Raw genomic sequence first — 21,839 nt, 5'->3', positions numbered from 1 at the left:
TGTGGCGTGAGTGTGATCCGTTGTGCTGACACAATGTCTCCAGCAGTGGAGAACACTCTCTCTGCAGCAATGCTCGTACCTGGGATACATAAATATCGTTTGGCCAGCTTAGCTAGGAGACATGTCAAACGGGAGCGTGTCCAACGGCGCTGTATTTACCGACAACAATGACAGCAACAGTGGCGATCCGACGCAGCCGAGTAACAGCTCGCAGCCGGCCACTACCGGAGCACCAGCAGCCGATCGCTTAGCAGTTTCCCCGTCGGAGTTTCCCAACAGCGACGGCTCCAAGCGAGGTAGAGGGAGACCCAAAAAAGAGCCCACAACAGAGCCGATCACTTACAATAACAGCACTGCTCAAAACGAAAACGAGGGCATTTTCTCGTGCGGGGTTTGTGGTAAGATGTTTCCAGATGACTTCCAGTTGAGAAACCACGAGACGCAGCATGGGACGTTCACCGGCGGCGTGAGCACGGGAGTGGAGCTGGACAAACTGTCACATTCGGGCGAGAAATCGTACGCGTGTCCGGTGTGCGGGCTGCGCTTCAAATGCAAGGATAGGATGTCTTACCATGTGCGGTCTCACGATCGTGATGGATCGGTTGGTTGCTCGTTCCTGGTTCTTCCATTTTACACACCTGCTCTGGCTGCCGTTACACGCGCTTGCTAACTGGAACTGGGCGCGTTCATGACGTTCAACTCCCGGTATAACATTTTTTACAAAATAAAATAATGCAAAATTAAAAAAAAAAAAATAAATAAAAAATCGATTTTTGAAAATTTAATAATCGATTCATACTCGTCCATAACATACTCGCGATTAATCAATAATCGATTTTTTCACCACCCCTACCAAAAAGTAGTATACTTCAAGTTTATTTTATTAAGTATACTTAAGTAAAGTTCAAGTATATTTTTAAGTATACTTTATGTAGCAAGTATTCAAATATCAGTGTTCTAGTAGTATACTTGTAAGTGTACTTGTTTCAGTGCTCCTTGGGACTAAATTGGCCCACTTTCTAGTATATATGAGTACACTTTTAAGTATACTTTAAGTATCACATTAGCAAACTTTGAGTACACAACTAGTTTACCTCTATGTTTGTAGTTTGTACTGCAATTATACTAAAAGTGATCTTACATGTATACTGATAGTTCACTAATTAAATACTTTGTACACTTTGAAGTATAGTCTGAGTAAACCACTAGTTTAGTAGATTTATACTGCAAGTATACTCATAAGTTTTCTTTAAGTGAACTTTACATCATACTTTAAGTATACTACTATGTCCCTATTTAGGTTTTAATTTGTATATATTTTGTTACATGAATATCTGAACATACAAAACATCCAAAGAAAGAACAGGGTATCTGCTTGTAAACAAAAACATTTTATTCTAGCTTTCATTTTATTTATACGGCAGCTGCACTCGTGGGATTCGCAATTGGATCTGGCAGAGGGAATGGAGACGGGCAAGTCCCTATCTCCTTCCACTTCTGCCAGATCCAGCGCCCAATCTCTGGAGTTGGAAGCACGCTCTGCGGTTCCTTCCACCCAGGGAGAGGGATCGACACTCGGCCTCTCTTCCTCCGGGGAGGTTGATGTGGAAATCTGTCGATAGGGATTCGCCACCCCCACTCGCCGCAGTATGAGGAGCTCTTAGAGGTGGTGACTCGCGCGATGGCCAAATTAAGCATCGATTGGCCCGCCGAGAAAACAACTGAACCGCAGAAAAGCAAGCTTGATGAACGCTTTCTGCGGGCGAGTCAACCACCTCCTAGCCGGGGCCTTCCGTTTTTCCCGATCTGCACGAAGAAATCGCTAGATCGTGGAAACGCCCGTTTTCAGCCCGCCTCTACATCCCCTCGTCAGATTACTACGGCAATGTAGTGGGGATGGGAGAGCACGGCTACAGAGCGATGCCTCGGGTGGAACAGAAGCTTTACTTCAGAATTAAGAAGGGCCGCTGATCTCTCCCTCCGACCCACCAAACACACCCCCCGAGCGATTGGGCAAAAACAGAGCGCCTCTCGTGCTCCTCAGAGTCTGGAACGGGAGTCCCAGCGACGCTCTCGGCCGAGGTCTTCGAAGCCCAAACAAGATCTAAGGACGGTGATCGAAGCCAAGAAGTCCTCGGCCAAGAAGCCCTGACGTCAGAAGCCCAGGGCTTCAGAGGGCAGCCTCTGCTGGGGTAGAGCGGTGTACACCGCAGTACACGGTGCCCGTCTCGCCTCAGTGCCCTCTGGGGGCCGATCTGCCAACCCTGCCAGTGTTCCAGGGCGCAGCGGTCCCCAGCGAGCATCGTTCTCAGTATCTTCCCCCCGTGCGCGTAGCGGGGCTGAGACGCTCGCCGCCCCTGCGGGGGCCTCTTACACCAGAGGTCAGTCTCGAGAGACTGATTCCCTTAGTAGATTATTTGGCAGCGTGGAAACTACTGCCAAATGTATCTCAATAGGTCCTGCACACAGTAGAAAAAGGCTACAGTATTCAGTTCAGCGTCTCGTTCCCTCGAGGAACTAGGGTTACATACGTAACCTAGAGACGTTTTTTTGGGGGGGAATTCTGTACAGAAGATGTGTACTAGCGCCCTCTACCATATAATAATGAAAACATGGATTCTAGGAGCACAAGTATAGCTCAAATATATTTAGACTTTTTGTAAGTATAAGTCAAGTTATACTTAAATGTCATATAAAGTATATTTCTGAGGAGTACATAAAGACCATTTTTTGAGAAGTACATAATAAGTCAACTAAAAGCATACTTTCCTATTTTTAGTTTAAAAGAAGTACACTAATAGCATACTTGAATAAACTTATTTTTCGTAAGGGAGGTGACAGAAGCTTCTAAACACAGGCTGTTTATTGGTGGTTTTAAAGAAAAAAAGATTCTGCACAAAATTAGATTTTTAGGGGTTGAATAATTTTGAACACGAATGTTTGAAGCCAATTTGATTTTTATCATGCTTCATCAATGTTACATTCTCAGAATCACTCAAATGTGTATTAAGAAACTTTCTCAAATAGTTCACTGATGCCTTTGTTGAATTGTTTTCATAAAATGTCATTCTCTGCAGCAAAATATCTTGCAGATCAAGGGGGTTTAAAAAGAAGTTTGATTGCAACTGTATATGAGATGGCCATTACTTTTGGAAACTCAGAAGCAAAGACCAGGAAACTGTGTATCTTTAGCAGGATTCTTTATTAAAAATGTGCTGTTGGTCGCTGCAGTCACCAAGACTGGTTGGGATCTGTACATTATAGTTTTATATGCATTTTAAGGGGCAGTGCTTAAGATAGAGACAACACACCTGGGAGACTACCTTAAAGCATGCAAATGAAGTATGCAGGTATAGAAGAATTTCACAGAGTTTCACCAGTCCTATACCAATCAGCATAAATATTCAAAGGATGGGACGGGGCACCAAGAGCCATTAAAGACAATAGGTGAGAGTTTCAATAATTAATCTTTTTCGACTTACAATAAAGAGAACACTGTCAGAAACCTCTTGCTACAAACAGCATAATTTTAAACAGATTCTTACATTTATAATCTCATGAATTTAAATGTCAAATATTTAATCTGCTACAAACTCTCAGCATAATTTTAAACAGATTCTTACATTTATAATCTCATGAATTTAAATGTCAAATATTTAATCTGCTACATCCTTTAAAGTAATGAACAATGCAGATCATTATTTGAGGCATTGGAATAGATTGTTCACTATTCTCATAACAACTGCTGTCTCATGGTATGAATGATGAGGCAGTTGGTCTGAAGGCATCCATAACACCACTAGTAACAGCATCACTAGTGCTAAATGAGTTCACCCACCATTCCTATGATCCTTCCACCTCCACCAGCCCTGTTACGAATTTTTCCACCAGTGCTGCATCCAGTGAAACTGTCATTCCTTTTAGCAGATGACCAAAACACAATTATAAAATTGAATATTAGATTCCTGAGGGAGGAAACTTCTAATGCATATCGTATGCATATCAGCCTCACCAAAGAAAAAATAAAATAAATAAATAAAATAAAATAAAATAAAATAAATAAATAAAAATGGAAGAATATCTGTTTGGCCCACATTCATTTGCGGTGTGAAAATAGCTTTGATTTCACAGACATGCATGTATTCTGGTGCCATTTTAAACTGCTGAGCCATTTAAAACTCTTTCTACAGAAAGAACAAGAATAGGGCCTCACATCTGCATGACTTTTCAGGTGTATCTGTAACTGTGATGGCAAAATAAATTTTTTATTACACTTATCACAATTAAATGGTCTTCCTCCAGAGAGAACCCACAGATGATTTTTGAAATGACTCCTCTTAGTAAACTTCTTGTCACACTCAGAATGTTGTGGTTTCTTTTCAGAATGAGTTTGCAAATGACATTTCAGTTCTCCATGATATGTGAAATTCTTCTTACATTTAAGACACTCGTAAGGCTTCTCTCCAGTGTGAAGCCTCATGTGAACCTCACGGTTTCCTTTGAGTGCAAAATGCTTTCCACACTGAGGGCAGGTGAAAGGCTTCTCTCCAGTGTGAACTCTTATGTGAACCTCAAGGTTTGTTTTGTTTTTGCAAGTCTTTCCACAGTGATGGCACATGAAAGGCTTATCTCCCAAATGGATCTTTACATGACTCTTGAGATGATTCCTGTCTGTGAAATTTCTTCCACACTGATGACATATAAAACGGTTCTCTCTTGAGTGAATCCGCATGTGGTGACAAAGGGTTACTGTAAATCTGAAACTCTTCCCACACTGACCGCATACGAACGGCTTCTCTCCAGTGTGAATTCTCATGTGGGCATTAAGGGTTCCTTTATGTTTAAAACTCGTTCCACATTGAGGACAAGTGTAAGGCTTCTCTCCAGTGTGAACTCTCATGTGGCTTTTAAGACTCGCTTTTCGAATGAAACCTTTTCCACACTCCTGGCAGGCGAAAGGGTTTTCGCCAGTGTGAATTCTCATGTGGACTTTAAGGCTTCCTTTCTGAGTGAAGCTTTTTCCACACTGTTGGCAGGAGAATGGACTCTCTCTAGTGTGAATTCTCATGTGGACTGTTAGGTTTCCTTTTCTGTTGAAACATTTTCCACACTGTTGGCAGGTGTAAGGGTTTTCTCCAGTGTGAACTCTCATGTGGGCTTTAAGACTTACTTTTTGACTGAAACACTTTCCACACTGCTGGCACGTGTAAGGTTTCTCTCCAGTGTGAACTCTCATGTGGACTGTAAGGTGTCTATTTTGAGAGCACTGTTGGCAAGTGAAATTACCTTTAGTCGCTGTCTTTTTAGCTTTTTTTCTTGACAAAGTCTTTTCAGTCTCAGAGCAACTAAAAGCTTTTTCTTCAGCCATGAAATCATGTTTCTCGTCTATGATTCTTGAATAGTAAGTACATCGGTAAAACAGTCCATGTGACATCAGTTGCTCAACTACCATTTTGCGAAGCAATAAGAATACTTTTTGTGCGCAAAGAAAACAAAACCATTTATTCAACAATTCTTCTCCACCGAGTTACGTCTTCCGCCATTTTGGAGAGTATCCATGAACATAATCTGAGTAATCAGCGTTGTTTATGCTTAGGAGAAAAAGCGTACGTATGCGTATACTCTCTGAAATTGCGGAAGACGGGACCTCGGGGGAGAAGAATTGTTAAATAAAGTTTTTTTTTTTCTTTGCGCACAAAAAGTATTCTCGTAGCTTTGCAAAATTTAACTTGAGCCACTGATGTCACATGGACTGTTTTACCAATGTTCTTACTACATTTATGGACCTGGGAATATTACAGTTGCATTGCTGTCTATGGGAGGGTCAGAGAGCTCTCCAATTTTATCAAAAATATCTTCATTTGTGTTCTGAAGATGAACGAAGGTCTTATGGGTTTGGAACAACATGAGGGTGAGCAATTAATGACAGAATTTTCATTTTGGGGTGAACTGACCCTTTAAGGTTATCTATAAACTAGTGTGCTCCAAAACGAAAATTTGCATTTAAAAGATATAAGCATTCAAAAATTACAGTCTCTCACTCCCGCCAATATGGATCAATGATTTTGATGACATCACCCTGCACTTTAGCTTCTCATCAAACTTTCTGTCCAATCAAGTTCGTTATTTCAAATGAAGATGTGCAGCATGACAAGAACCAACCAGTAATCATCATCATCTTCTCCAACAACAACAAAAAAAGCTCCGCATCCAGATAAAAACATTTAAACTTTTCAGTATGCCACAAACTCACCACGGGTCTTGTGACAAGAACCAATCAGCTTCATCTTTTCCTGTAACAACATTAAAAGCTCAGCAAAGATGAAGGAACAGCTGATCATAGCTGTATGGATAGCCATTTTTAAATAAATTTAGTAGCAGAGCTACTGCGACTGATTTTTTGTGCTGCAAATCCATTTATCCTTTGTTGAAACTTCTGCTCTTCAAGGAGAGCACAGGTCAAGGTTGCTTAGCATCGGCAGACACCTCCGGAGCACAAGCGCCTAAAGGCTTAGAGGGAAAAAAAGCAGAAAGTGGCGTGCCTCGCGTTTTCCACACGATTTTAGGCGCGATATGTGAACGGCTCCTAAAACGACTGCGGATGAAATAGGTCACTTATTCACAGAGTTTGTATTTTCTGTATGCTGAATGGTGCGTAGTGCGCTATATGGGGGATATGGAATGCTTCAGACAGTCTAAATATGCTTTCCATTGGGTCGAAAGAAGTCTGGTTTGGCTTTGTGTCACGCACAAAGTCTGCTCCGGTCCAGAGACACGATATCATGGAGTGGATGTGGATCATATGCACGAGTCACGCATACCACAAAATGTATCAGACCAATTTGAATTCTACACAGAATGTTATATTTTATAGCGATTTGGATCAAATTAGGAGGAGAAACTGTTAGACAAACAGCACTGACGAGTAGAAGAGATAACACCGGTGGCCCTGCACCAACATAAATAATACAATATTCAAACTACACATCCTCAGCATCATGTATGTGTATGTGGGATGTGTTTTGCTTTAGTAACAGTTTAATATTGAATCTAAGAGGCTAATCTATTAGACTGTGGCTGTCATAAGCTGTAAAATGCGGCTTTACCGAGCTCAAAGGCTCTGGCCCAAGCTGTGATATAAACAAAACACTATTATCTTAAAAACGCGGCGCTGCTCAACAATACCCACCACCCCTTCCTCATGATTCAGTTGAAATTACGACATCACATAGCATTCAGTGGATCTTTAAGAATTTTGTTGTGAATGCACTATAGACCGATCTCAGATCTACCATTTATGTCCAAAACATTAGAAAAATAGTGTTCTCTCAACGAATGTTCAGTTTTGCTGAAAAACAATATAGAGAATTGTGAATAATTTTAGGAATTAAGTCACATTGTAGCGCAGAAAAGTTTTCTTTTGACAACATAAACTTTGACATTCTCTTGGATAGCTTGAGAATTATGTTGCCATTTGTGGACAAGCATTAGCACATTCAGGTCCAAGCTATCCAACCATTACAACTTTGTTTGTATGAAGCGACACCTCGTCAGACACAATTATGGAGTGGCACAAGGCTCAGTATTAGGTCCTTTGCTTTTCTCTTTGTATGGGTTTACTAATAGATATATTATTATCAGTTTCCACTGTTATGGCAGTGCTATTCTGTTTTATATTTCCTAACAACCTGACAAAAATGCAAAACTCTTAAGTTGGCAGAGTATTTTAATGATAGGAAAGACGGAAGAGGTGGTAATTTTTGAACCTGTAACATTTCTAGGTGGAAGAAGAGTCTAGTAGTTTCAAAATACAACAGATAGAGAGCTTACTAGATCCAAGCAATATAATCAAGCCCAATTTTATCAACACTAAACTAACTGCATGCTGGGTTTAAGATTGACTGTTATGTCCTCTATATCTTTGTTGTTTGCTGATATTGTTTCTCCGTGCATTTCTCTTTTTCCTTCTCCTTGTGACATGGCTGACTGCTATCAGGTGTCTGAATTGATCTCTGATTGTTAGCATGTCATTTTTTTCTTTCTTGTCACATTGCTTGTTTTGTATATGTTTGCATGAGCCCACCTGAACTATAGTGCTTTCTTTTAAAATTATTTATTATTATTTTAAACATACTGTTTTTTTAAATGCCTGCTGTTGTGGTCTCATGATATGATGTGTCTAAGCAGAGGGAGAAGTAGCTAATTTACATTTTGGGAACTAATGCCAAGAATATCCCACAAGTCTGCTGCCACATAGAGCTCAGTGTTGCACCAGCCATTTAGAAGTTATTTTATAAACTGTCCTCCCCAGAGGCTTAGTTAATACTAGCTAGTTTGTAACAGTGTTCCTTTTTATACGCAACATACTGTACAGTCATGGTCAAAAGTTCTGGCAGTGACTTAAATTATGTGTTTTGCAAAGTTTGCTGCTTAAGCTGTTGTGGTGTTCACATTGTTTCTAGATTATTGTTTAGAGTGATGAGATGCACTTCATTGGCCAAAAAAAAAAAAAACCTTTCACAAAAAAAAAAAAAAAAAAAAACTAAATAAAGATTGATATCAAAACGTCCTGCAAGAGCGACTTACTCCAATGATTCATGGGCAGTTTTTTTTCCAGCATGATGGAGCAACATGTCACAAAGCAAGAGTGATAAGTGCCTCGAAGATCATTACACTACACTGAAATTTTGGATCCGTGGCCAGCCAACTTCCCGGATCTCAGTCCCATAGAGAACCTGGGGTCAGTCCTCAAAAGGCGAGTGGACAAGCAGAAAGCCACAAATTGTGATCAACTCTGAGAACTAATAAGGCAAGAATGGATCGCCATCAGTCAGGATTTGGCGCAGAAGCTGATATCCAGCATGCCAGAGCAAATTGCAGAGTAGGGGTGGGCGGCTCGATCTAAATATCGATAGTATCGATGCCAACACTTGTATTGGTATCAGATCGATACAATTGTAATTGAATTGATATTTTAATTTAAATATCTCTCCCTCTATGTTCATTATACTTTACTTGTGTCTTCTACCTCTACAATCCTGAGCAAACGCTGCTTTCACATCCTGGCCCACTTTAATACTCCTCCACTGATCTATATTAGCACATTGAATGAGAGATCAGGGGTGCGTTTGCTGTTAGCAACTTAGTTGGTTGGCAATGGGAAATTGCATTGCAACCAACAAAGTTGCTAACTTAGTTAGCAACTATGGTTTTGGGAAACGCACCCCAGGATGGCCAAGAGGAAGAGAAGCGTTGTGTGGAGCTATTTTACGGCACTAAATGATAATACTGCAACTTGTGATACGTGTAAAAAGAGCATTCGATACTGTGGCAACACTACAAACCTATACAAACACATGACAAGGAAAATGCTGAGCTACAAAAACGAAGAAATGAGGAGGGAAATCCATCCACTTCCAGACCCCCGGCACAGAGACAGAGTTCGTTGGGAGAGTCATTTCAGAGAGGCAGAGAATACCCAGGGAGCTTGTAAGAGTAGGCTAATATTATGTTAGTCATGTCATATCACATCTTCAGCATTAGTTAGTGTGAGATTGCTCAAGAATAAGACATTGCGAAGCTGAGAGCAACCTGACTAACTTTAATTCTCATATTAGACCTGGGCTATATTCACTTATCCCGCCCGCCTCCCTCTAACATTAGATTACACTTGTGCAAATGTGTAAAGTCGTAAAACAACACTTAAAATTATTCATTTTAATTAAATTAATTGAAAATGTAATTGATTTAAATTTAAATAATTAATTATAATAATTATTAAAATTATAAAATAGGCCTACAGCCTAACGGTGTGTGCTAATATAATGTCTATTGTCTAGCATGGCAAACACCTATATTGAGCTGTTGTGTAAGATAAAAATTTAAATATGTTGTTGTTTCTCAATAAATACCTCTGACTTCAACAGGGGACAGGGTCCAGAAGGGGGGCTCAGGGAATGTAATTGCACAGGTATATTTGTTCTTTGTTTGTTCTTCAGTAATAATTGTGTGCACTTTATTTCACTTTATTTCATTTGCTTTTAAAACCAGAAAAAAAGTGAGAGATTTATGTTATTCTTTATTTTTTAAAAAAAAAAAGACTGTAAAGAATTCATTCTACAGTGCCTATAATACCAAATTTTGCAGTATCGCCCACCACTATTGCAGAGGTTATGAAGAACAAGGGTCAACACTGTAAATACTGAATCATTATATATTTATGCCAGTAAAAGCCTTTAAAACCCGTATAAAAATAGACCCGTATAAAAATCTACAAATACTGAAGCAGCAAACTTTGCAAAACACAAATTATGTTACTGACAAAACTTTTGCCGACTGTAGATTCAATTCAAATTGTAAACAAACAGTATTATAATATTTACGCATGAATATGAAACTAAATGAAATTTCTTTAATGGCTACAGTGTTTACCTTCAATGATCCAACAGCACCTTTTAAATTCATCTGACATTTTAAAAAGGGTCAAATGATTGAGTTCAGCTTTGAGAACAAAAACCAACCTGTTTGTGTTTCAGTTTCTTCATGTTTCACTCTGAACGCTTCTTCAATCTTCACTCTCCTCTTTAATAAATGCCATCTTTATAACATTCACATGGATCTCAGTTGCTTCAGCGGGTGTTCTTCTGCATCATTGGGCACTGTGTCATGTTTGGAATGAAAATAATGAACAAAAAAGCCAAACACTATTTTAGTTTTTTAATGTTAGATAAAGCATTGCAATGTTATATCCCATAATATATAATTCGTTTTACAGTTCTTGTAAAAACGATAAAATTACAGCAACAGATGCAGGAGCGCGGCGCAGCCTTATGACATCACATCGCCAGAACAAAATAAAAGTCCCTGCTGCTGTTCCAATTCGCATACTATCCGTTCTATATAGTGTTCGAAAATATAATTAGTATGTCCCAAATCTTCAGCTGTGTTCGAAATCGCTCACTCGTTCACTCATCCACTAATCCCTATATATTGTATGGCAGTTGCGTGGACTATATCAGGAAGGAGTGAACAAACATTGTCATGTGTTCTTTTATATTACATGTACCTTATTTTAGAAAATAATATTAATAGCAATAACACTAAAATTACTTTATATTATAATTATACATACCTCCGCGTCAGCTTTGTGGTTTTATATATGGTATATTATTAAGTAATGTTCATAATCATTAAATACTATTAAAGCACTGAGAATAAAAACAAACACACATTAACACGTTCATAATTTTATGTATTTTTTTTTTTTTGTATCATGACACTCTCCTGAGCAGCGTTTTGAGCTCAGATAAGCTAATTATCAACCAAATTATCCTCATTTTTGTAAGTTAATAACGATGCCACCTCAGTAAATTAGTAAATTATTAAACTCAGTTATTGCCTACATAACATATTTTAATATAAATATCTGTTTGAAATAAACGTTAAAGTAGAAATAATAAAGATGTAAACGACATCTCTCATTCAAACTCGCTCTCTCCCGCTCTCGCTTCAGCTTGCTGGTTCTCCACATTGGATTGTGGGAAATAGTGCTTCAGCAAGTGTGATGCCTTGTCCAAAGCCCTGTCCCAAATGGCACACTCCGGACTTGTGGACTTCCTCAGAGTCCACACTTTTGTGACGTCATGTAGTGCAGACCTATAGGGCCCTTGGTGCGAGTCCAAATACCCACACTTGCGGTCTTGGCCACTTGAGAGCGCATGCGCGTGACAGGAAGTAAATCACAAGACTGTCCAGGGGTCTCATTTATAAAACTCTCTGTAGATGTCATCCTAAAAGTGTACGTACGCACAAAAGTTTTCAAATTTATAAAATCATGCGTACGCCAGAACCTGCGCAAAAATCTTTTCCACCTAGTCTCCTCCCCGAAATCACCATACAGTATATGGAGCTTTCAATGCCTTCTTTTACTATGCATAACCTCATCTGCATATAATTTACATGCATAGTCCCATCTATGTGACACCGTGTTTAATAAGACATTAAGGAAATATGAGATGGGGACGATAATGCCATTTGTGCCATACACATTCATTTGTATTGCTAAAAATGATCCATTATCCTTATGTTTTATAATAAATATATGAAAATATCCATAAAAACAAAATGGTTTAAAGTTGTTCGCAGATATATTTTAGAATAGAGTTGATCTCATTCCTTTACCCTGGCCAAATAGTGTTTCAATTGTTTAAACAATTCAAATAAAATTAAATGTATGCAGTTTTGTTGATGAACATCTTTTAGCTATTTTTAGTGGAAACCGATAGGCCCATAATTATTGCAGTGTAAATACAATTGTCTGGTTCAGCTCATCACTAACAAAGTATTTTAAAAAGGAAACGTGCATCCCATTAGGTAATGAAAAGTTCATCCTCACTTGAACACTTGGGCCAAATACAGGAGATACATCATATAAGTAGTCAAGTGATAAAGTGCAAAGACCGCAAGTGCGGGTATTTGGACAAGGCATATATCGGTTGTACACTCGAAATCTGAATGAATTTTGGGCAAAAAGTAGTGGACGAATGTAGGGAATGAAGTCGTTCACTCAGAATTCGGACCTCACTACACAATGGCTGACACCCGATAAAGTGCACTATATAATGGATAGGGAGCAGTTTCGGACACAGCTATAGTATGTTTAAAAAAGTATACCACAGATTCATGGATGGTCTGAATTCGAAGTGCAGATCGATGCACGGGATGCACTTTTCATCAGGTAGGTGTGGCCTATTTGAGAGTCTGAATAGGTCAACGATCATGCGCAGTTAGGGAAAAGCCTACCTGTCCTGATCGCAGGTCCCTTATGTCAGATTACATTCATACTGTTATAACTTCAAATACTTGTCCTGATCGCCGGGGTTTCACGTCAAATACCTTTTATATAATATACAGTAACTCCAGATACCTGTCCTGATCGCAGGGGTTTCACATCAAATACCTTTTATATAACACACAGTAACTCCAGATACCTGTCCTGATCACAGGTGTTTCATGTCAGATTACATTCATACTGTTATAAATTCAGATACCAGTCCTGATCGCAGACTTCGTGTCAGATTACAATCACAGTTGACGTTACTGCATGTTTTAAATTTTTATGGTTATTTGTTTTCAAAAGTGTTTAAATGTACGATTATAAAACTCAAAAATAACCTGTATGACTGTCTTGTCCTTCATTATCCATCGCAGACGCTTTTCTTATTCATTATCGGAGCTGATTTAAATACACATTTTCAAAAAAACAACAAAAAAAAAACCCAGCATTTATTGTTTATTGGCGGGTGGCAGATTAGAGCATTACCGCAACCAACTGGAGTGTGGAGCATCGATGCTTATTTACATATATATATGTAAATACACATTTTATACATATGTGTATGTGAAAGGAATATGTAAGTATGTGAGAGTAGAAATGTATGCATGTGAAAGGAGAATGTAAGTGTGTGAAAGCAAAAATATATATGTGTGTGAAAGGAGAATGTATGTGTGTGAGAGTAGAAATGTATGTATGTGAAAGGAGAATGTAAGTGTGTGAGAGCAAAAATGTATGTATGTGTAAGGAGAATGTACAGTATGTGTATGAGAGTGCCAGAATGTATTATGTCTTGTACGGCCCCTTATAGTATTGATTCAGCATTTCGACACTTCCGTAAGGATGTGTTAAAGGAACACTCCGACTTTTTGGGACTTTAGCCTACTCACAGTATCTCCCAGAGTTAGATAAGTCCATACATACCTTTTTCATTTCTGTGCGTTCTGTAAGTGTTATTTGACGCACCCACCGCTAGCCTAGCTTAGCACAAAGACTGGATGTGAATGGATAATGCTAGCATAGTAATCCCAATAAGTGACAAAATAATGCAAACATTTTCCTATTTACATGTTGTGATCTGTATAGTCACAGCGTGTACAAATAACAAGGCTATATGAGACAGAAAACATTTTTAATCGTATAAATACTGGGAACTATATTCTCACTAGGCGTAGGAGCACAGCTTACGTTTCTTGGGCGGAGTGGCTACTTGGGCGGAGTGATTAGCGCAGCACTCGAGACGCGCCGTGGTGAGGAGCAGAGAGTTCGCTCAGAGTTGGAGTAATAGAGTCAGCAATTACTAGATGGTACATTTATAGTGTACAATCATGGGTGTTCGCTGTATTGTAAAGAGCTGCGACAATAAACAGGGGAGACCAGGTAATACTATGATGTTTCATAGAATTCCAACCAAAAACGCTGACCTGATGAATCGATGGCTACTTGTTCTGGGTATAGTTACAAACACACCTGTAAACACCATCACGAAGTATTCCGTTTGCTCTGAACATTTTACTGTAGACGACTATTTTGAAAAAATGCAAGTTGCCACACGGACCATGAAATGTGTGCTAAAGGATACAGCCATCCCATCGATAATAAAGACAGGACAAATTGGATCACCTGTTGCTGCGGTAAGTGTTCCGTTATGTTTTGAGACTACATTAGCCATACTGTAACAGTGCCATGCTAATGTAATATAACCTTAGTAGTGACACTATTACGTGAATAGGGGCTCCGTGTATCCCCTTTATTGTTATTATTGTGTTGTCATGAACACACTGTATCGCTCAATAACAAATGAGCGGCGCTAAATGTAACTCTCAGGACTAATACATTCAACTTGCTAATGAATTGGAGGGGGATGGGCAGTTTTCTTTTTTGAGAAAATGTTTGTGAAATAGTAGGCTAACGTTACTGTCTGTGGGTTTGATTGTGCAAAAACTATTTGCCTTTTGCTATTACTTTCCCTATATTCTTGGCTATTGTAATGCAATTATCTAACATTACTGTATTATATGCTGTTGAATATATTTGGTCAGCTGTAATAAATTGCATTTCAAATATATCAATTCCTGTAATAATTCTTTATACATTTTCTGTGATAATTATTAATCAGGATGTGATGAGTGTTCTACAGCACTTTGTAACTCCTCGTCTGTGTATCCTGGCTCAAAACTATATGGTTCTGGATCTTGGTTTGATACACAGTAAAATTACTCTGAGTCTGACAATTCCTCAAAGTCAGCCATGATCACGAGTCACGTCTAGTTAGTTAGTCACGTTTGTTTTTTTACGGAACCATCAACAGGGCATCTCGAGTGCTGCGCTAATCACTCCGCCCAAGTAGCCACTCCGCCCAAGTAACGTAAGCTGTGCTCCTACGCCTAGTGAGAATATAGTTCCCAGTATTTATACGATTAAAAATGGTCTCTGTCTCATATAGCCTTGTTATTTGTACACGCTGTGACTATACAGATCACAACATGTAAATAGGAAAATGTTTGCATTATTTTGTCACTTATTGGGATTACTATGCTAGCATTATCCATTCACATCCAGTCTTTGTGCTAAGCTAGGCTAGCGGTGGGTGCGTCAAATAACACTTACAGAACGCACAGAAATGAAAAAGGTATGTATGGACTTATCTAACTCTGGGGGATACTGTGAATAAGCTAAAGTTAGATAATTTTACTTTACAAATATTTTTAAATTGGCTGTTAAAGTTTTATAATGTATTGACCTCGTGAATTAGATAATTTTACTTTACAAATATTTTTTAATTGGCTGTTAAAGTTTTATATGGGAATATAACATGACACAACAAAACCTTAACAACAAACCTGATAAAAAAAGCACACCTTTTGGAACAATTTCCTAACACGATTTCTCGGCTCCTACAAATACTGTCTAAACAAAATACTGATTTTGTGCACTTTTTACTGTACCAATATTTTAAATTGGCCTTTGAACTTAGCTTTATTGCATGGCAAAAAAAAAAAAAAAAAAACCTTGTTACTGTGATACAGAGTCAGAGACGTTTGGATCCATTTGAAGTAGTGATGGGTCGTTCGCGAATGAGCCGACTCTAATAGCCGGCTCTTGTAGGTGAACGACGAGAGCTGGCTCGCATATCTGAAGAGCTGACTCTATTTAAAAAAAAAATAGTCTATAGAAATTAAATCATTATGTAATAATGAAATAATGGATGCATTTTATTTTATTTAAAATAATTGACTAATTCAAAGAAAAAAAAATATTATATAGGCCTAAAGGCGCACATATTCGTTTCGACTGTCTGATCAGCCTCACATTCTGTTCCTGTCAATCATACACGAGGTTTCAACCAATTATATGGCATGAGGGAGGGGCCGAGCCATCACACACACACCACACACACAGTGTCAAACTCGGAGAAGAAACCGCATCAGCCCCTCGAAAGTAAGGCAGCTTGCATTTCTGAATGCATTTCTCATAAAATTAAAATATGATCAGCATTGTGTGTGTGTGTGTTCATGCTAGTTATACAAAACATAACTAGTGAGATAGTTCATGCTGGTTATATAACATGCATGTTATATAAAAGAGGGACCAGTTTAATCCTTTCAGTTATTTATTTTTCTTTAATATGGGTTCTATTATGTTGTTCAGATTCAGATTGTATTTGTTTTGTAATGTTGTTGTTTCTATACATTAAAAAGTTGTAATTTAAATGCAAATGTTTAATAGTATTCTTTTTTTCATAACAAAATCAATGCATTTTTAAAGAAATTGTGAGACATTGTGAGTATGATTTCATTGAATAATTTAATTAAAATTGTTTTCATACCTATCATAGTCAAAACATTATTGTTTTTTAAAGAGCCGTTTGTGAGCCAAAAGAGCTGGCTCTTTTCAGTGAGCTGAGTCAAATGAGCCGGCTCACGAAAAAGAGCCAAAATGCCCATCACTAATTTGCAGTACATTTAATAAAGCATAGTCAGACAGGCAGTAATCAAACGACAGCCTCAGGAATGCCAGAGGATATCCAGAAACAGTAACAATACCAAGCGGAGATGGGAAGTCGAAGACGAAGGTCCCGGGTAGACAGCCACACCCACTGCCCAGGAGCTTACTCAGGTCCCCTTCTCCGGTGACGATCAGCCTATTCTCAGAATCTATGAACTGCTCACTGAAGGTGTATGAGCACTGTTCCAAGTCTCCTCACTTCTCTGTAACCATGAGTTGACTGCTGGTAGATCAGTGGGTTCGCCGGACCAGGGAAACAGAGGGGGTTGGTATCCTAGAACACATTTGAAAGGGGTGAGTCCCGTAGAGGGCTTAAGCAAAGAGTTCTGGGTGTATTTGGCCCACATGAGGAAACGGCTCCAATCCTGCTGGTTCTAATGACAGCAAGTACGTAGGAAGCGGGTAAGTTCCTGATTGAGCCTCTCTACCTGTCCATTGGCCTGGGGATAATACCCAGAGGTTAAGCTGACGTTGATGTTAAGTTGCCTGCATAATGCCTGCCACACCCGGGAAGTGAATTGGGGTCCTCGATCTAAGACTATATCTTTGGGTAACCCATATAGTCGGAAGACCTGCTATTTCAGAGCCTCCGCTGTCTGCAATGCTGTGGGTAGTTTGGCCAAGGGGATGAATCTGCAGGCCTTGGAAAACCAATCAACTACTGTCAGAATGGTAGTGTAACCCTGGGATGGAGGTAAATCGGTGACAAAGTCAATAGCTATATGGGACCATGGGCATTGCGGTACCGGGAGCGGCTGGAGTAAACCGGCGGGTCTCTGGTGAGAGGACTTGACGATGTTGCAAGTGGCGCACTGATGGATGAAAGTAATCACATTGGCCTGAAGCGTGGGCCACCAGAAATGGTTTGTGACGAGGTGAGTACTGGCTGTGATGCCCGGATGTCCGGCACTGGGAGTGTTATGGACCCATTGTAATACCCTCGAGCGGAGGCAAAGTGGCACATATGTGCAATCAGGGGGGCATTCATGTGGTGACGGTTCCTCCCTCTGTGCTGCTGAAATCTCAGTCATGATGTCCCACTGTATGGGAGCGAGGATGAGGGTCGTTGGTAATATGGGATCAGACGTTGAGGAATTAGGGGAACTATCAAACTGACAAAATAGAGCGTCGGTATTGCCATTCTTTGAACCAGGATGATATGTAACCTTAAAATTAAATCGAGTAAAGAACAGGGACCACCTGGCCTGTCTGATATTCAGTCTCTTTGCAGCCTTGATATACTCTAAATTTCGGTGGTCAGGTGAGCTCCCTCCAACCAATGCCGCCATACTTCGAGGGCGGCCTTCATTGCCAAGAGTTCTCTGTCACCCACATCGTCATTACGTTCAGCGGAGGTAAGTTTGCATGGTAAGCACAGGGGAAGAGTTTAGGAGGACTACCATGTCGCTGTGATGCGTCCACCTCCACCATGAACTCCTGCTCTGGGTCTGGATGATGCAGAATTGGTGCTGTGGTGAATTTCTAAGTTGTTTGAACGCTGCAGTACTCTCGGATGTCCACCTCAGATGATGACCTCCACCCTGGAGGAGAGATGTGAGTGGCGCTGCCGTGATGCTGAAGTTTCTAATGAATCCCCGGTAGAAGTTGGCGGAACCTGGGAAACGCTGTAACTCCTTGACATTGGTGGGTTGTGGCCAGTTAACTACTGCTTCTACTTTGCCATTATCCAATGGTGACCCCCTCGGCACTGATGATGTATCCCAAGAAAGATATCTGTGTTTGGTGAAACTCACATTTCTGAACCTTGGCGTATAGTTGGTGGTCAATCAGGCACTGGAGTACAGCTCTCACTTCCTGTACATGAGTCTCGAACATCTCTGAATAGATTAGGATATCATCAATATAAACAATGAGATTCTTGTTAAGCATGTCTCGGAATACCTCATTTACGAATGCCTGGAAGACAGAGGGACTGTTAGCGAGCCCGAACGTCATCACGTGATATTCGTAGTGCCCGGTGAGAATGCTGTCTTCCACTCATCTCCTTCCCGGATCCAGATTAAATTGTAGGCGTTGCGCAGATCCAACTTTGTGAAGTACTTGGCAGTGCGGAGCTGTTCTAGGGCGGCTGGAACTAGTGGTAAGGGATAGCGAAACTTCACTGTGATCTCGTTTAGGCTGCGATAATTGATGCATAGACGTAAGCCTCCATCCTTTTTCTTTAAGAAGAAGAATCCTGCTGATGCGGGGGAAGTAGATGGTCTGATGAATCCCTTTGTGAGCTGTTCCTTGATGTAAGTATTCTTGGCCTCAGATTCGGGTTGCGAGTGAGGGAACATTCTACCCCGTGTGGGAGTAGCACTGGGGGATGAGATCGATCGCACACTCACAGGCTCGGTGAGGAGGAAGCTGAGTGGCCATACTTTCGCTGAAAACTAGAGTGAGGTCATGGTATTCCTTGGGTATCCCTATGAGATCGGGTTTTTCAGTGTGGGTGGAGCTAGGGTTGACCTTGGTGAGAGGGTGCAGGCATTCCTCTTGACAGGTCTTGGACCACTGAAGAATCAGTTTCTCCGTCCATGAAATGGTGGGATTTTGCTTCTTGAGCCATGGCCTAGGATGATGGGGTGTCCAGGGGACTCAATGTCGAGTAATTGAATGGTTTCAGTGTGCAGCGTGCTTGTGCTTAGGATGACTTCTTGAGTGGTGTAATGAATCTTGCCAGTCCCTAGAGGGCATCCTTCTAACGCTGCCACTGCCACCCGGGATTTACATGGAAGGAGAGAAAGGTGATGGGTTTTAGCAAATGACAGATCGACAAAGTTCCCTGCAGCTCCTGAATCTATCAATGCAATAGTATCTATTATTTTCTTGCCAAAGCGTAGGGTGACAGCTAGTTCAAAGGATTCTGATGAATAAGGATTGTCCGCAGTACAAGCACAGGCAATTGCGTAACCTTCTCTCCCTCTCCTCGGGTATGAGCCGAGTGTAGCTGATCTGCATTGACTCAGATTCTTGGCTTGCGGAGAGAGTTTCTGTGGATCGGTGTAGGTGGGGCACCCGTCAAGCTCGCATCAGTTTATCCAAATGAATGGTCAGGTCCATGAATTGACTGAGCGATTTCCCCTCATCCTGACAAGCCAGTTCAGATTGCAGATCTGGATTGAGGCCATTGCAATAAAGTAGTTTCAGCGGGTCCTCCTCCCAACCCGTTTGTGCTGCCAGAGTGCGGAAGGAAAGAGTGTAATCCGCCGCAAAAGATCCACCTTGGCGCAGGGAAAGTAACAACTTGCCTGGCTCCTTACCACTGGTGGGTGCTCGAATACCTCTCGGAATTGGCGGAGAAACTTCTCGTATGAGGGAAATGACAGGTGTCCCCCCTCCCATAGCGCTGTAGCCCAGTCCAGAGCCCTTCCAGTCAATAGCGAGCATATAAACTAAACTCGGCTGTCCTCCATAGGATAGAGGTTAGGCTGCTGGTTGATAAACAGAGAGCACTGAAACAGCAAGCCCTTACATTTTGCAGAGGAGCCGTCATATTTCTCAGGGAGGGATAGACGAGGATTGCTGGGAGGAGAGTTTACACTCTGAATTGGCTGAACCGGCGGTGCAGTGAGAGGAGCTGGGGCGATAGCCTGGGTGGTGAGAGCCTGCATGGATCTGACTGGCTCCTTGGTCAGCGAGGTTAATTTCATGAGCTGTTACTGGTGGGAAGCCAGCATGGAAGCTTGAGATGACACTTCAGAGGTAAGTCGATACATCGCTGCTGGATCCTGTGTTGGCAAAGTCTTCTGTGTTACAGAGTCAGAGACGTTCGGATCCATTTGCAGTATATTTAATAAAGAATAGTCAGACAGGCAGTAATCAAACGACAGCATCAGGAATGTCAGATGATATCCAGAAACAGTAACAATACCAAGCAGAGGTCAGGGCAAGTGGCAGACAGAGAATCAGAATCAATATAGTACCAAATATAAATATAGTACCAAATGTAATACATCTTTTGAATCTGTACATTTATTTGTGTGTGTATTTGTGTAAGCTTTTGTAAAATAATGAAAGCAAACAGGATGTGCTTTCTGTCGTCTCGGTCTGTGAACTTGAGCGTGAAACTCCATGTATATCTTTACATTACAGACATTAAAATATGTCTATAGAGAGTGAAATATCTACTTTCAAATGAAACAAATTAAATGGAAAACAAATTATCAGATTATGTAATCCATATGAAACATGCATACAGGCGCATCACTACTGCGGAGATGACGAGTCAGTGTCGCCAACGTCATCTCTGAAGCTGAAAACAAAGAAAAGCACTAGTTTCTTCTTCAAAGGTTCAAAGGTTGTTCTTTGGTTCTCCTCACTTTGGTTTTGCCATCAATGCCAAATATGTCATCACTCCAAAGGACTGATTTCCAAAATTCAGCATTTCTGACATTTTCTTAAGCAAACTGGAGGTGTTTTATTTGATTTCTCCTGCTGATCAAGGGTTTCTTCTGGGGTATCCTCCCATGCATTGTCATTCAGCCTCTTGTGAATGGTTTGAGCACACAGCTCTGTTTCAGTGACCTTTTTGAGTTCAGCAACAATTTTTTAGCAGCTAACTTTCTTATAAGTTGGTCTGTTCTGGGTGTTGTCTTTTTCTTTCTTCCACGACCAGGAAAATTCTTCACCTCACCAGTCTGTCTAAATTTCTTCACAATAGAAAAGACTGTCCCTCTAAGCATATCTAATGCTGGGTACACACCAAAAGATAATCGGGCTGATTTTGGGCCGATTTCCCCCCTTCCGATGGTTCTACAGATTATTTTATCAGATTTTCCCTTGCTGTGAGGTGTGTTAAGAGTGTCCGAACCTGGTCAGAAGAATGTTGGCGATATCGCGAATCGTAAATATTCAACATGTTTAATATTTATGATCAGAAATCCTGATGTGTGGGGGGAACCCCGAGGACAAACGCACGCACACTCTGGAGATTATCACGTGAAATTAAACAATATCCAATCAGAAAGCGAGATGATGGAAGACGGAAGTTAGT

The 21,839-nt window shown here is 40.5% G+C and overlaps 1 protein-coding gene across 1 annotated transcript; it reads right to left on the bottom strand.

The window, feature by feature from the left end:
• Positions 1 to 3,601: 3,601 nt before the first annotated feature.
• On the bottom strand, positions 3,602 to 5,238 carry LOC122147331 (gastrula zinc finger protein XlCGF8.2DB-like). The gene has a single exon (XM_042769632.1). The coding sequence runs from the start codon at positions 5,234 to 5,236 to the stop codon at positions 4,097 to 4,099; it is 1,140 nt and encodes a 379-aa protein (XP_042625566.1). The 5' UTR covers positions 5,237 to 5,238; the 3' UTR covers positions 3,602 to 4,096.
• Positions 5,239 to 21,839: the final 16,601 nt, after the last annotated feature.

The sequence above is a fragment of the Cyprinus carpio genome, chromosome A13 (assembly GCF_018340385.1).
Source record: "Cyprinus carpio isolate SPL01 chromosome A13, ASM1834038v1, whole genome shotgun sequence".
In the NCBI taxonomy this organism is placed as follows: Eukaryota; Metazoa; Chordata; class Actinopteri; order Cypriniformes; family Cyprinidae; genus Cyprinus; species Cyprinus carpio.
Note: the sequence above shows the minus strand (reverse complement) of the source record. Positions and strands in the feature narration are given on the sequence as shown.

What these genes read in the sequence shown, in the direction of transcription:
- LOC122147331 (XM_042769632.1), bottom strand. Translation starts at nt 5,236, where the DNA reads ATGAGAGTTCACACTGGAGAGAAACCTTACACGTGCCAGCAGTGTGGA.